General features: G+C 42.2%; 1 protein-coding gene across 1 annotated transcript in view; it reads left to right on the top strand.

Annotated features, from left to right (window-relative positions):
- Window positions 1-15,580, top strand: part of DNAH11 (dynein axonemal heavy chain 11) — a 376,413-nt gene that overhangs the window by 267,391 nt on the left and 93,442 nt on the right. The window contains exons 60-63 of the mRNA XM_040352802.1: window positions 146-289; window positions 8,983-9,165; window positions 9,528-9,629; window positions 10,540-10,674. Coding sequence (XP_040208736.1) covers window positions 146-289; window positions 8,983-9,165; window positions 9,528-9,629; window positions 10,540-10,674 — 564 coding nt within the window. The remainder of the gene's footprint in view (window positions 1-145; window positions 290-8,982; window positions 9,166-9,527; window positions 9,630-10,539; window positions 10,675-15,580) is intronic.

Genomic DNA, 15,580 nt, shown 5'->3' with positions numbered 1-15,580 from the left:
CTAATTAAAGTACATTCTCCTTTTACAATGACTTGGACGCACAAAAAAAAGGTGTCCATGTAAAAAAAATAAAAATTAAATGATGAAGTATGAAATCTGTTCACACAATCCATAATATTGCTGCCCTTATCTTCTCACCATTTAGACAAACCTTACTGAGCTGAAAACATTTCCGAATCCACCAAATCCTGTTATTAACGTTACTGCGGCAGTGATGGTGCTGCTTGCCCCTCGTGGAAAAGTGCCTAAAGACAAAAGCTGGAAAGCTTGCAAGGTCTCCATGGGGAAGGTAAAATGTGTGCATTAGGATTTATCAATGTGATATACTGTACTAAATATTTTTTTGCCTTTTAAAGAACATTTTGCAATCCATACTTACTCTAACATATCATAACATTAAAATGTTGTGCTTGTTTGCTGTGTTTTTGTTTCCTGTTTAAAGCTGGCCATTAGGGTTGCACCGATACCATTTTATTTTACCAGTGAGTAAAAGTACCGATACTTTCATTCAAGTACTCGCCGATACGTTTGCGATGTGATTAAAGCCCGGACAAAATGAATGGGCTCAAATCCCACTGCAAAGAATCCCATGAGATTTGAACAGGAGTGCGGTGCAATTCCTGTCCGAATCGCATGCAGTTTCCCGCACCACTCCTCTGTGAACCCAGGCTGAAGTTATTATGACTAGCATGCGATTCTTTGCAGTGAGATTTGAACCCATTCATTTTGTATTGGCTCGAATCACATCGGTTTCAGGTATCAGAGCATTTGCTTGAGTACTCATGCAATTACTGGCTATAAATGAGGTAGACGGCTCTCCAACATCTGCCTGTCGTGAGTCTGACCTGGACCTAAAACAGTACTTGCACGACTCAACTGACTGATTGAAGGAGCACATTCATTGTACAACTAACCCATAAACAAGGACAGATCCTTACACAAAGGCCCGGATTCACATACATTGGCGCATATTTATGCCGGCGTAGCGTATCGAATATACGCTACGCCGACGCAGCACAGAGAGGCAAGCACAGTATTCACAATGCACTTGCTCCCACTCGCTCTCAAATCTACGCTGGGTTTCCTCGGCGTAAGCCAGCGTAGGTGGAAGTGGGCGTGAGCCATGCTAATGAGGCGTGACCCCATGTTAATGATGGGCCAAGCGCCATAGAAGTACTTAAAAAAGTACTAGTAAAATGAAGTGCGCATGCTCAGAATCACGTCGAAACAACTGCCTAAGATACGTTGAATCACTGCCTACGATGTGGACGTAACCTACGCCTAGCCATATTCACGTACTACGTAAACTACGTAAAATACGACGGCTGTGTTCCCTGGTCCATACCTTTGCATGAGTTGCGCCTCCTATATGGGCAATAACTTTACGCCGGACGTACGACTTACGCAAACCGCGGATATAATGCGCCGGGGGCGCAACAACGTTCGTATCTACGCTCGAATCGGCGTATCTCCCTCATTTGCATATGTGCATAGAAAATCAATGGGAGCGCCACTTGTGGCCAGCGTAAATATGCGCCCACGATACGCCGGCGTAGTAAAGTTACGTCGGTTGGATGAAGCCTATTTTTAGGCTTATCCCAGTTTATGGGCACGGCGCATAGATACGACGGTGCATATTTACACTTACGCGGCGTATCTCGAGATATGTCGGCGTAAGTGCTTTGTGAATCCGGGCCAATTGGCCAGATTCAGAGAGCTTTACGCCGGCGTATCAGTAGATACGCCGTCGTAACTCTGAATCTAAGCCATCGTATCTTTAAGTGTATTCTCAAAATGAGATACACTTAAATCTAGCTAAGATACGACGGCTTGCGCCGTCATATCTTAGCTTTCTATTTAGGCCGGCCGCTAGGGGCGTGAACGCTGATTTAAGCCTAGAATGCGTAAATCAGCGAGATACGCCTATTCACGAACGTACGCTTGCTCGTCGCAGTAAAGTTACGCCGTTTACGTAAGGCGTTTTCAGGCATAAAGTTAGTCCAACAAATAGCTGTTCCCGCGTCGAATTTTGAAATTTTTACGTCGTTTGTGTAAGTCGTCCGTGAATGGGGCTGGACGTAATTTACGTTCACGTCTAAACCAATAAGTCCTTGCAGCGTAATTTGGGGCATGCGCACTGGGATACGTCCATGGACGGCACATGCGCCGTTCGTTCAAAACGTCATTTACGTGGGGTCATGGTTTATTTGCATAAAACACACCCACCTCTTCACAATTTGAATTAGGCGCGCTTACGCCGGCCCATTTACGCTACGCCACCGTAACTGCTTTGTGAATACAGCACTTGCGTCTCTGACTTACAGCGGCGTAGCGTAAATGCGCTACGCTACGCCTGCACAAAATTAAGCCAGTCTTTCTCTGAATCTGGCTAAATGTCTATATTGAGCTTCAGATGGGGAAAAACATTTGGCCTAAAACTTAAAAAATTTCTTCTTGATTACCTACATCTAGTTTGGCTAAGGCCTGTCAAATTACAAGATGTGATAAAAGATCTGGGCACCATCATCAAAATTGCTTCTAATCCAAGCCTTTTTCAGCGCTAACTGACTGGGTAACTTGTTTTTTTCTGGAACAGGTTTTAAGCAAGAAAAAGGGAAGATTCGTAAAAAGGTCACTAAGCACAGGTTATACTTTGGCTTAAGTAAAAGTTGTTTTAAAGGGCATTCAAGCATAAATATGCAAATGTTGCAAGTAGATAAAAGGACAGAAGACATGTAAAACAAAGTTATTGTTGTGGCATACAATATTTTCAAACATGTACTTCTTGTCTAGCAATGCCAGAAAACTTCCAGTTGCTATCTTGTTGCCACTTTTCGTTTGAAGCAGAACATACAGCTCAGAAAAAATCCTTATAGGTATATTAGTCAGTTGTAGACCTGCTTGTAATTGTATGTGATTTTAGATACAGCAGGTTGGTTGTGCAGAAAAAAATTAAAATAAAATGTGGATCTCCACATTCTTTATTCAATATTTGAAAAAAAAAAGATGCAAGGGGTGTTGAGGGCTAATTCTTCCTGAGCCTCGGGTGCTCAAAATGTGTCAGTACCCTCTGCTCTGGTCCATAATTGTTAGATAGCAGGCAGCCACCAATTTATCCAGCAGTTTATTAAATCTGGGAATAGGGTAGGCATTAGCAGTACCATTCAGTTTTGTGTAATCCGCACTAAACCTTGTTGTCTGATCCTTTTTTGGGGACCAGAACTACTGGTCTAACTTTAGCATGTTACATGGAAAGCTTTCTATGTTCTAACTCCTTCCCCCAAACTTACCCCATAAGTGACATCATTCATTCTTTGTGATTGGATATGGACCCTCCTTTACTGCCCATAGTTTGTTCTGCCACAAAGGGAGTGTCCCGCATTGTATGCCCGGTCTCTGGCATTGTAGTCACACCATCATTTGTGCTTGGCCTGCATGTGTGTTATATTCTCCCAGAACCTTAATACATAGTTCACCACAGAACAGCAATCTTGCCCTACTAAGTCTGTCAGAGTAGACCTTAGGGTCCTTTCTCCTGCCTCCCATATAGAGTTCAAGTGGTAAAAAGCCTGTGGACTCCTGGGGCACCTCTCCATAGGCAAACAGCAGGTGAGTCAAATCTAATTCCCAGCCCCTTTCCTGTCATTCCACAAATATTTGCATTGTTTCAAACTCCCCTTGAAACACAAGCACAGGTTGTTTGTTTGGGGGTGGTAAGGACTAGCCATCATATGTGGCATCTGTATTTTCCAACAGAAAGCTTCATTTAGGTCAGACAACTGTGGGCTTTGAAGAGCTTTGCAGGGAACCCCACTCTCATGATTCCTATCAAATCGTCCTCAACGTTGTCCACCCTGAGGGAGGATAGTGCCCCTGGGTATTGGCTGGCAAAGTCCACTAGTAAAGATGCATTGTTTGCCTGAACTGATGAGGATGTCTAGTGGCCCAGTGATATTGACATCCTGGCTTGCCAAACTGCTGGTAGGTAACACAGGACTGATAATAACTGGCCTGTTAGGCCAGAAATAATTCTGCACCACTTGGTCCTTGGTCTTTTGACTTCCATTCTAGTGACCAACTAGGAAAATGTAATGCACCACCTTCAACAAGTGTCCCCTAATTTTTTCTGGTACATTTTTGCCCCACTACCTGAGGTGGGCACATTCTCAGTGTACAGCTTTGAATTGTCCCAGTAAATCCTGTGTTTCTCTTCATCTGGCGGAGACCTGGAAGCTAGGTCCAGAGCTTTCCCTTACTTGGATTTGTTTGCAGTGCTTGCTCATATGTGGAATTACAAGGCCCAGCAAACTGTCCTGTAGTGAACTATGATAGCAACTGAGGCTTGGCAGGGACAAAATCCACTGGGTCAGAGCAAGGAAAGGGGTTATGGGTACCATTCTCCTGCTATAAAACCTTAGGAGAACTGTGCATCTCCAACTCACTTAACATGTCCTTCCCCAAGTTGTCACCCTTTGGCATGTCCAGAGGGTCTGGTTGGTGAATCCTGGGTGTCAGAAGGCACATAGTAAAAGACAAGAGTTCCCAGATCTGTGCCTAGCAGCATGGGGGTGAAAATCTTACCTGAGACTCTGACCTCTTTAATCCCACTACAGGTTCCCCCAACTCCAACAAAAGTAAGAAATTTCCCCTGTATAAAGTTCTTTTTCCACCAGCTCGAGGTGAAAAGGTGCAACTTCAGGACATTTGATCCTCTGTCTTGAAAGCCAGTAATGGTTTAGTTGCTCACAATGACAGGGTTGTAGGTTTGTATTGTGGACTCTTGCTTTCCCACTTACAAACCGCACAGAGAAATGGGTCCTGGCCAACTGACCAGGTGAAGTTGTCTTTTTCTCCTCCAGACAGAATGTTCTGGCTTGCCACAAGTGTAGCACCTGTGGGCATCAGCTCATGCCGGTATGTTACATGGAGCTCTAGGTGCCAGTTGCTAGGAGACTTGTCTCCCAGGTGTGGCATGGGTTGCTATTTGGTATTTTTTTTTTTTTTTTACAGCCATTAGGAGGATCCCCATGGTGGTCAGATACCCAAGTGTTTATGTAGGTATCTGCTATTTCTGCTGCTATTTTGACAGACTGAGGCCCCGTACACACGGCCGAGGAACTAGACGTGCCAAACACGTCGAGTTCCTCGGTGAGTTCAGGGATGAAGCCGCCGAGGAGCTCGGCGGGCCGCCTTCTCCCATAGAACAACGAGAAAATAGAGAACATGTTCTCTATTTTCTCGACGAGTTCCTCGGCGGCTCCATCGGGCCAAAAGTGTATAGACGACAGAGTTTCTCGGCAGAATCCGGGTTTGACCGAGTTTCTCTGTGAATTCTGCCGAGAAACTCTGTCGTGTGTACGAGGCCTGAGGCACATTCTACATCACAAACTAAAAGACTTCTGTAGCAGAGACATGTAGGAGGTGATCCTGGATCTACAGGGACTCATAGTAATCTTTTTTCAGTATTTTAATCCAGTGCTGAAATGTGGTACGTAGGTGGCTTACTACATCTTCAGAGTCTGCAAGTCCCTTTTCCTGCAACCTAAATTTCTGGCGGTATTCTTCTGGGGTCAGTTCATTTATTGTCATTATAGTGTTCTTTATGCTCTTAAAATCGACATCCTTCTCAGTTGACAATTCCACGTAGACCTCAAGGGCTTTGCTTCTCAGCCCTGGCATCAAATAACTTGCCCACTGCATCTGTGTGCAGATGTAACCGATGACATGTTTTTATTTCAAAGGATAGCAAATAAATTACAATCTTTGACACATGACTGGAAATTTAACTCACAGCCAAAAGTGCTTCCCCATGCTCAGAGGAAAAAGGGACTTATCCTACCACTCTTTATGGACTTAGACATCTCCAGGTCATGCTGGCAGGCAGCTTCCCTTTTGCTCTGTGGCCTCCCTCTCAGCCACAGCCCTGCGGTCTACAGTGTCCCTCTCAGCCGTAGCCTGGAACACAACAAACTGCAGGTCCATCATAGGGTCTGTAGCAAGTATTTGTTTCATGCTTCCTCTAGCTGAGGAGGGTTGATGTTGAGTACAGTCTAGTGCTGGCATGTCAGGTTGTGGACTGGAGGTTGCATTCATAGCCACACCAGACTGGACTGTACAATAACCACTTGTATACCTAAGACACATGGGGCCCCTTCTGCTCCCGGCATCTCCAGGATCTGCTATGCCTGAATATCTGCCTTATGTGAATCATGAATTAGGTCTTCCTTTGAAGCATACATTTCAGTCTACCTTGCTTGGCATACTTCCATGACTTTAGATATTCTGCATCTTAGACTGCTAAACCAGGCATGATTTCAAAATAAAAGACAAAGGATATGGAGGGAACTGCTGCTATATGGCTCTATGTTTTAAAACAAAAGTATCACTATCCATGCTTATGAAGCTGCCCACAAAATGGAGCTTTTGTGAGAGGTTATAGGAAAAATAGAGCAGTGGCCAGAGTCCAGATCTCTAGGATGTGATGCAGACACAGCTAGTAACACCCTCTCAATGTTAAGAAGTTACAGAAGAATCAGGAAACTGGAGACAATAAATGGTTTAAAGGATAGATACAAAAATATAAATGTTTATTGAAACACACACACACACACAATACAAAAAAATCATGAATTAAGACCCCAGCCTTAAAAAAATCTTATTATGTGGTTAAAATTTCTTGACATTGTTGTCACCCCCTAATTGCTGCACACGATAACCCGCCAACATCAAGCAAACACAGCAAAAAAAAGAACCAAGCACAGAAAAAAAATGAAATAACATGTAAAGCATATAACATGTCTTCATGAATGATTAATTAGTTGTAGTCTGTGTAAGCACGTGTTATAAAAAAGCGCTGAAGCAAGGAAATTTCTTTGGAGCGGATGTGAAGCAATTTTATATGAAAACTACATGCAGAATATAGAGCACATATACTGAAACATATTCTATAGCTGAAAAGTTCAAAGTAGTATCCATGTAACCATATACAGTAGTCACTTATGACAGCCTATGCTGTACGCAGATTAGCATAAAAAAACACCTCCATCCAGGATAGCTAAAAGTCAGTAGTTTAATTGGCTTCAAGGTATGCATATCACAGTATCAGTCACTTAGTGATTAAGGCTCCATACTGTTTATAAGCTTCTGACTCTGAGTTTGAAACAGAGAGGGAACCTGCAAGCAACGGGGATCACTCTCCAAAGCACTGACACATTAGCAGAAAGGTGGAAGTGAAGATTGCAAACACTATAGTATGCGCAAGCCATGCATGAATTTCCTGCTGATGCAGCAGTATCATGTTGCCATACCCTACTGTCAAGTGGTTGACAGTACTGGGGGAACTCACAGTTACAGGAATCTCCCTCTTGTAACTTACTGGATTGTATGAAGTATAGTGTATGTAGTATGTAGTTGTCCATCCACAACTCTGTGTCTCAGGTAAAAAATAAATAAAAAAAGGATCAGACTATTGGCTATCTTCTTCATTAGTCCTAATTATTTTCCATTTCATTAAGGGACACACGTTACCTTGTGCCTCTCCCCTACCACCTTTTGTTAATCGAGCCCTGAAACTGATCATTCTATGCCAGATGAAGTCATGAACGTTGCAGATAAGCTGTACCCCTGGAGCCGGGCATGTAGTGATAATACCTTCCTGATGTGGGGTATATACTCTACAAGGGTCCAGTAGAGGGCTACCCCTTTTGTCAATGACCTTGTTCATGTTCTGTATAGATAGGGCCAGATTCACAGAAGAGATACGTATCTCTGTGTTACGGCCATCCTAACTATGCGACTGATTCATAGAATCAGTTACGCATAGATAGCCAAAAGATCCGACAGGTGTAATTGAATTACACTGTCGGATCTTAAGGATGCAATGCTAGGCCGGCCGCTAGGTGGCGAGGCCATTGCGGTCGGAGTAGAATATGCAAATGACTAGTTACGGCGATTCCCGAACGTCCGCGCTGCCGTCGATCTAACTTTACGTCGTTTCGGTCGAGTTACGCCGCGTAAAATTAGGGCTGAGCCCTAGGTGTTCTAAGCCATGTTAAGTATGGCCGTCGTTCCCGCGTCGAAATTAAAAAAATCACGTCGTTTGCGTAAGCCGTCCGTGAATGGCGCTGGACGCCATTTACATTAACGTCTAAACAAATGATGTCCGTGCGACGTCATTTAGCGCAATGCACGTCGGGTAATTTACCCGACGGAGCATGCGCAGTACGTTCGGCGCGGGAAAGCGCCTAAATTAAATGGTGCCCGCCCCATTTGAATTGGGCGGGCTTGTGCCGAGTGCATTTACGTTACACCGCCGCAAGTTTACAGGTAAGTGCTTTGTGAATCAGGCACTTACGCTGTAAACCTGCGGCGGTGTAACGTAAATCAGATATGTTACGCTGCCGTGGAGCAACGTAATTGTATCTGAATCTGGCCCATAGTACCTGTGTTGTCCTCCACCTAATAGGTGTTTCTAAAACCTTACCCTGGACCATGTGCCTTTGACATATATGTAGGTTACAGATCTTGTGAATTTATAAAAAAATGTTCTAATGGAAAGGAATGAAAAAAGGGTCAGGCTTCTGATCTTTATGTGACTGTGGGTAAAGATTAATAAATGGGGCTCTTACAATGAAAATTGGTAAGTTAGGGTAGGGAATACCAAAAAGCCCTATTTAACATGCCTGGATTTTTAGGGATATGGGCTATAAGAATAAAAGTTTGTCTTTCCCCTTCTGAGCTGAGCTGAGGAAAGCAATCCACTCCTTGAAACACTACATGCAGCAGTTGTCAGGGTGGATCTCTCTTTCTCCACAGTGTGGAGGAGATCGTTCCCAACTACTTCTAAACAGGAACTGATTATAGCTGTTAAGAAAAATGCAGTATGTAATATTTCTTGTTTAATATTCGTATTAGTATATTGATCAAAAGAGTTTGTATTGGTTTGCTATTTGGATGTATTCATCATGTGATTAATTATTGCAGGTTGATGATTTTCTGCAAGCTTTAATAAACTACGACAAGGAACATATTCACGAAAATTGCCTTAAAGTGGCGAAGGAGCAGTACCTGAATAATCCCATTTTTAATCCTGATTTTGTTCGCACAAAGTCATTGGCTGCAGCTGGTCTCTGCGCCTGGGTCATTAATATAGTTAAATACTATGAGGTACTAATTTCATACTATTTCCATTTAGATTGTTTGATAATCTTTATTTATTTTTTCCTTTTCTTTTTTCAATTTTTTTCCTTTTCATTCAGAAAATCTCCATGTCTCCTCTTTAGCAATCTATAGATTGCCCAAAAAACGGTCACATTTCTATTGAATAACAATGCTATAACAATAAAAATGATATATTCTTATTTATTTGTCAGGCAGAGCCAGTTTAAATCCCATGTTGATTCACTGCGTGTATGCATGGGGAAAACGCAGAGATAAATGTATAGTACTCTAATAGCTTGCCTTGAACACAATGTCACATTGCACTACCTGCCTGAGCTGCACACTAACCTTTTCCTTTCTCTTTTTAGGTTTATTGTGAAGTAGAACCCAAGCGTCGAGCTCTGTCTCAAGCCAATGATGATCTCAAAGGAGCTACTGAGAAACTTGATGCAATTAGGAAAAAGCTTCATGTAAGTTTATAGGAATATAAATATATATATATATATATATATAAATACCTGATCCGTCTACTTGTTCCAGGTCAGTAACTCACCATCAAAGACTTTTGATTTGAAGCTATTCATCCAGCATTTTGAAAACAAAAAGTTCAGCTGTGGCAGGCAGCATATATTTCTTGGCAGAGAGTTAGTTCCTTTAAGTGTATGGAGAGCTTTAGATGTTGGGTGATTGTCAACTAACTTGGAAGATTTTGACTAGATTGAATGATGATAATGGTTTAAAGTACGGTAATCAAAGTGGACACCTCCAGTCATTGTTCTCAGATAAAATAATTATTATTCTATATAGGCCACTTAAAATAATACTGTTTAAATGTCCCTCTAGAATAAGACTGCCTCCAGGTGTCCCCATTATAGGGCTGGCCAACCACACTAAACAGCATCGATGGATGAACCCTCCTCTGGGCGAAGGCTGTCGGAATACTTGCCCAACAGCTGCATCTGATTGAATGCAGCGGTTGTTTGTGCCTGGCTCCTTCAATTTTTATCCAAAAGATGTTGGGCAGGAGGGGATTGGCAGGGCTGGTTCATCAGAAACTGGCTGACATTTGTACAGTGTTTAGTCAGTATTAGGCTCTGTCATTAAATGTGCCTCCTCATTATACAAATATGTGTGTATGTTAGACAAGAGGAACTTTGGAGCCTATGCATATAGCTCCCCGAACAGATTCTGATTCCTGCCACCATCTCATGTTTATACTCTGCTTCACGACCAAATGTGAATGAAGCAAGCATTTTATCCTTTCATTTCCAAATAGCATATTGTACTCTGGGGGCATTTAACCACATAGACTATCAATATACAGTAGCTGAAGAAAAATGCTGACAATTGATAATAATAAATTGTCCGCTTTAAAATTAGGATCTTGACAACAACTTGCAAAGCCTGACAAAGTCATTTGAAAAAGCAACTGGCGAGAAGATCCGATGTCAGGAGGAAGTGAACCATACTAACTCCACCATAGAACTGGCCAACAGGCTTGTGAAGGGGCTGGAGGTTAGTATCTCTTTATTTTTTGCAGTCAACAATTTGATTGTACCAACAATTTTGTGTTCATTTGATGTTTTGCTAATCAAGCTCTCTATGAATGGAGAACTGGCGGATAAATGAAAGGTCCACCTCCTCCATTCGTACATCCCTTTTCATTGATGGAAGCTATAGTACAGGTCTAGCCAATCATATTATTTCCCACAGCATGGGGAGATTAAGGCTTCAGGGTATGAGGAAAGGGGGGGAGAAGGCTTCAGATTTCAACTAAGCCAGTAGCCAGCCGCACAAGGGACACTAATATATCTACCATCTCTTGTGCTGATTAAAAAAAAAACTTAGACTTTAAAATGTATATTTCAGTTAAGAATAGACATTTGGGAGCTGACAGACTCACAACATGTTATTTTATGTCTCTCAGTGCAGAACACTCCAGTGCTCAAGCAGCAGTGCATCCAAGCGTGTATCCAAGCGTGTAACACAGCACAGTCAAAAAGCTAGAGCATTTCGGGGGTTGTGTCCCCTTCTTCAGAGTTCAGAAGAAGGAGGGCACGGCCCTCGAAAAACTTTAGCTTTGCCATGTTTGGATAGACGCCTTTGATGGCTGGAGTTGGTATTTGAAGCGCTTGTTCCTTAAAATCTTTTTAAGTACTTAATACATTTAATACATTTTAATGCACTAGGCATTTGTGCTTTCATGTGGGTTTTTTACAGTTCCTCTGATCTGACCAAAAGACATACTCCTCCTTTTGCAGTGGAGTCTCAGGTACGCAATTCGCAATAGCAGGATATTTTGACCGTCTCTTTATGCCGATTTGCACAAAAACGTGCGTCTTTTGGTCAGTTTCAGATCAGAATTCAGGCAAACATTCGGACTGAAATTGTACCTGAAACGGTAAACCAGGGTGCACCAGACCCCTGCTGTGAGCTCATATGTAAACCCAGCCTTAGAGTTACAGAGGAGGTCTTGCACTGGAATTATTGCTCTCACTCTAACGTTCATGGCGAAACCTCACATGTGGGGTTAGAACGTTGTTTACATATGCGGACGCGACCTAAGTATCTGCGTGCGAGCATGAGGGGATGGGGGTGCTTAAATTTAAAAAAACATATTTTTTTTATCTTTCCCCTTACATTTTTTTTTTTTTTTTGATCACTTGTAATAGGAATAGGGTATGACAGGTCTTCTATATTGAGAGATGTATCTACTGGAAAGCCTGAGATAAAGAAAAAAAAAACGATCTCTGCCTTTCCAGCCAAACACACAGTGGCCCGGATTCAAGTAGCAATTGCGCCTGTGTAACCATAGGTTACACAGCGCAATTGCTTACTTGCCCCGGCGTTACGAATGCTCCTGATTCAGGAACATCGTAACGCCAACTGCAGCCTAAAATCTGCATGGCATAAGGCTCTTATGCCACGCATATCTTAGGCTGCATTCTAGCGATGACCGCTAGGGGGCGCTCCCATTGTGCTCAGTGTTTAGTATGCAAATTGCATACTAACACCGATTCACAATGTTGCGCAAGCCCTGCGTACGCAATTTACGTCGTTTCCGTACGGCGTGTCAGGGGTCAGCCAATGCTAAAGTATACCCGTCGTTCCCGCGTCGCGACGTTCGAATTTTACTTAATTTGCGTAAGTGATTCGTGAATGGCGCTGGACGCCATTCACGTTCACTTTGAAGCAAATGACGTCCTTGCGACGTCATTTGCCGCAATGCACGTCGGGAAAGTTTCCCGACGGAGCATGCGCTCTACGCTCGGCACGGGAGCGCGCCTAATTTAAATGATTCCCGCCCCCTACGGGATCATTTACATTAGGCGCCCTTACGCAGGGCAAGTTTACACAGCGCACACGCAATTTACGGAGCTACTGCTCCGTGAATCGTGGGTAGCGCAGTAAATTTGCGGGGGCGCAGGGCAAAAACGCTGCCCTGCGCCTCCGCAAATAAGGGGCAAATCTACCTGAATCCGGCCCAATGTTTACAACTGCCGGGGCCAGACGTGACATCATAACTTTGCTCCCAGCCTCCGAGAGTCATAGAGCTGACCGGGGACCATCTGGTCCTCAGTCAGCTCTATGTTAAAATTTTGCCTCCGGTGTATTCCTTTTCTGGCTTGCCGATTGCATGGGTAGAAGCACTGTAGGGCGGCGGGAGAGGGGGGGACATCCCCTCCCGCCATATATAATAACAATCAAGCGGCTGCCAATATGATTGTTATTACTGTGCAGGTAATCACTGTCAGAAAAAAAAAGATATCTGAATGATGCCTGTAGCTGTAAGCATCATTCAGGTATCTCCACTGAAAGCCTAGGATGTCATATGACGGTCAGCGGTATGGAAGTGGTTAAACATGACAACTTTGTGGTCCAGGTTGTTCTAGTAGGGTCTTATCCAAAACACATTTTCTAGTTTGAAAGCTCTCCTTATTTCCATTTTATTTTGGGAGTTCTCCTTTAAGTGACGTTAAATGAGAAAAGTTTTGCCCAATATAGGCACAATATATAAATGGATTAATTGAGACTTGTAATCTAAAAGGCAAATGAATATGTTTTGATTAGGACACATGAAAACCAATAACTGAAGTGTTATTTCCTCCTTATTACATTGACCTGGAAGCTGACGCATCAGTCGAATAATTCAGGCAGTTTATATTTAATCATTAACTAACTCCTAAGCTAAGCAGCTGTTAAAAATTAGAAACGGGTCATCCCAGCCAGGATGACATTACAAGCAATCTATAATACATTAGAATGAAATTATAGTGATTTTTAACTGTCTGGAAATGTATTACACTGCATGTTCCTGCACTTAAACTCTTGTTAGCCAATGTCACTTATGATTTATGATACATGGATGGTATGTTGAAATTATTGAAGATTCAAATGGATGACCACTCTATGTTTACAAAAGTTCTTTTGCAGATTAAAGAACGGATTTTTATTGTTGTTTATGATATGCTCGCAAGCAGAATTCTCAAAATGGATATATCAAGGTTTTTTTTTTTGCCTTCTAAATGAAGAGAGTTTTCTGCACAGTAGGTGATACGTTAAAGTGGCAGACTTACTTATTGGCTATTAATAGCATCATGATTACTTCTGAAGAACATCAAATGCAATAAGTGCCGGAGCTGCTGCTAACATCTTTCACTGTGACTCCGGCACTCCTCATGATTTAATTGCTAAAAAATGGTACCTAATCTTTATGAAGTAACCATATTTATTCAGTAATGCTTTAATGAAATACACTAGAGCTGAAAGGCAGCTTTGTAAGTATGTGTACACCATAAGTACAAGCTTATATTAGAGTAAAGCGTAATAATACACAGAAGGCCTTAACTTTGTATTTCTTAAATTTGTGTTATTTTTAGCTTTATATATGTTGTACTTACTTTTTTATATATATATATAAACCTATGGACTGTGGAAAAATAGTTTTGAACAAAAATTATATTTTTTATGTACTAGTATACCAGTTATTAATTTGTATTTGTTTATATTATTTTGTAATATTTTCTTGAAAAATAATAAATTCATAAAAAAACAGGCACAGATGGCAAATGTACCTCCATTTTTTTTTTATATTGGCCTCCTGCATAGAGCAGAAAGGGGGTGCAGCATTGCTGCATAATCATGTGCTGACCTGGAGCATGTTGACAGGAATTGAGAGCTGGGTTCATCAGTGTGTTGCTGGTCCCTCATTGTGCAGACACAAGCTAGGACAGTTTCTAGACCAGGATGTAATGGTCAGCTGCCCTCAGGGATTGCAAGGTCTTGTTTCTTGTCTCTGCTAGGGGTGCACTGGTTATACAGAATTACAAAATATTTGCCTAGCAAGATTGTGTATGTGAATGTATTTTAACTGTATATTTACCTGTCTTCCTGATGTTTAGCTTTAACTGAACACGTATCTCAAATATTAAACCTTGGATTTTAAATTTTGTTAATAAAGTTGGCACCTAGAATAGATTATATTTACACCCTAGTGCAACCAATATCCTTATTTTTCTTATTTCAATAACCTGCGTCTAAGCCTATGAGAATATGGAAGAATATGCTATTGCCTGCATTGAGATTTTTTTCTAATTATCCCACTTATCACTGCCCAGGGACAGTGGTCAATTGGCAAGGGGAACCTCCCCAATTGGGATTTCCAAAAATAGTAAAACCCCAAAAGAGATTCTAACAATATCTTTTGTTATTGTTGTATGTGTATTATTGATCACCATCACTTGTACAGGAAGGTGGACACAGACAACGATAAAGAAGAACCTGACAGAGTGTCTGGCCCTTTTCTGCTTGATAGGAGAAAAAGGGGCAAATATTACTCTGGAAAATTATAAAAGGGGGTTTCACGTATTTGCATATTGTAGGATGTTTGGAGCTGCAGGGCTACACAGACCTGTGGTCATGTGATTGATGCAGTAATTGCACTATTCTTTTGGTGTCTTAAAAATATGCACTATTAGAAACCACTAATAATCAATGTTTAAAGCTGGAAAATAACCATTGGATAGCACACCAAGCCTTAGTGTGCAGATGTTGCTAAAAATTTCAGTAGGTTCAAAAGTGTGCCTGTCCTGTGAAGGGCAGATGGCTTTAACTTCCCTAGAAAATGAGAGATTTGCTCAAAAAGAGCCATTAAAACAGTACAGAGCCATAGGCCTACTGGTGTATTAAAGGGAAGTGTTTATAAAAAAAAGTATACTCACCTAGATGGATGCAGCATCACTCAGAACTGAGCAATCAAACACCGCCGATCGCTCAGTTCTTCCCTCAGCTCTGAGCAGAGAGCAGTGACTGTCAGTCACCAGCTCTCTGCTCTGCCCCTCCAGCACTCACTGAAGTTCTAGGCTGTGAAGGGGAGGGAGAGGCACAGCTGAGAGGCTGAGCTGCTGATCCAGGGATTTGG

Source organism: Rana temporaria, chromosome 5, assembly GCF_905171775.1.
Source record: "Rana temporaria chromosome 5, aRanTem1.1, whole genome shotgun sequence".
Classification (NCBI taxonomy): Eukaryota; Metazoa; Chordata; class Amphibia; order Anura; family Ranidae; genus Rana; species Rana temporaria.
This window is presented reverse-complemented; position numbering and strand designations above follow the sequence as displayed.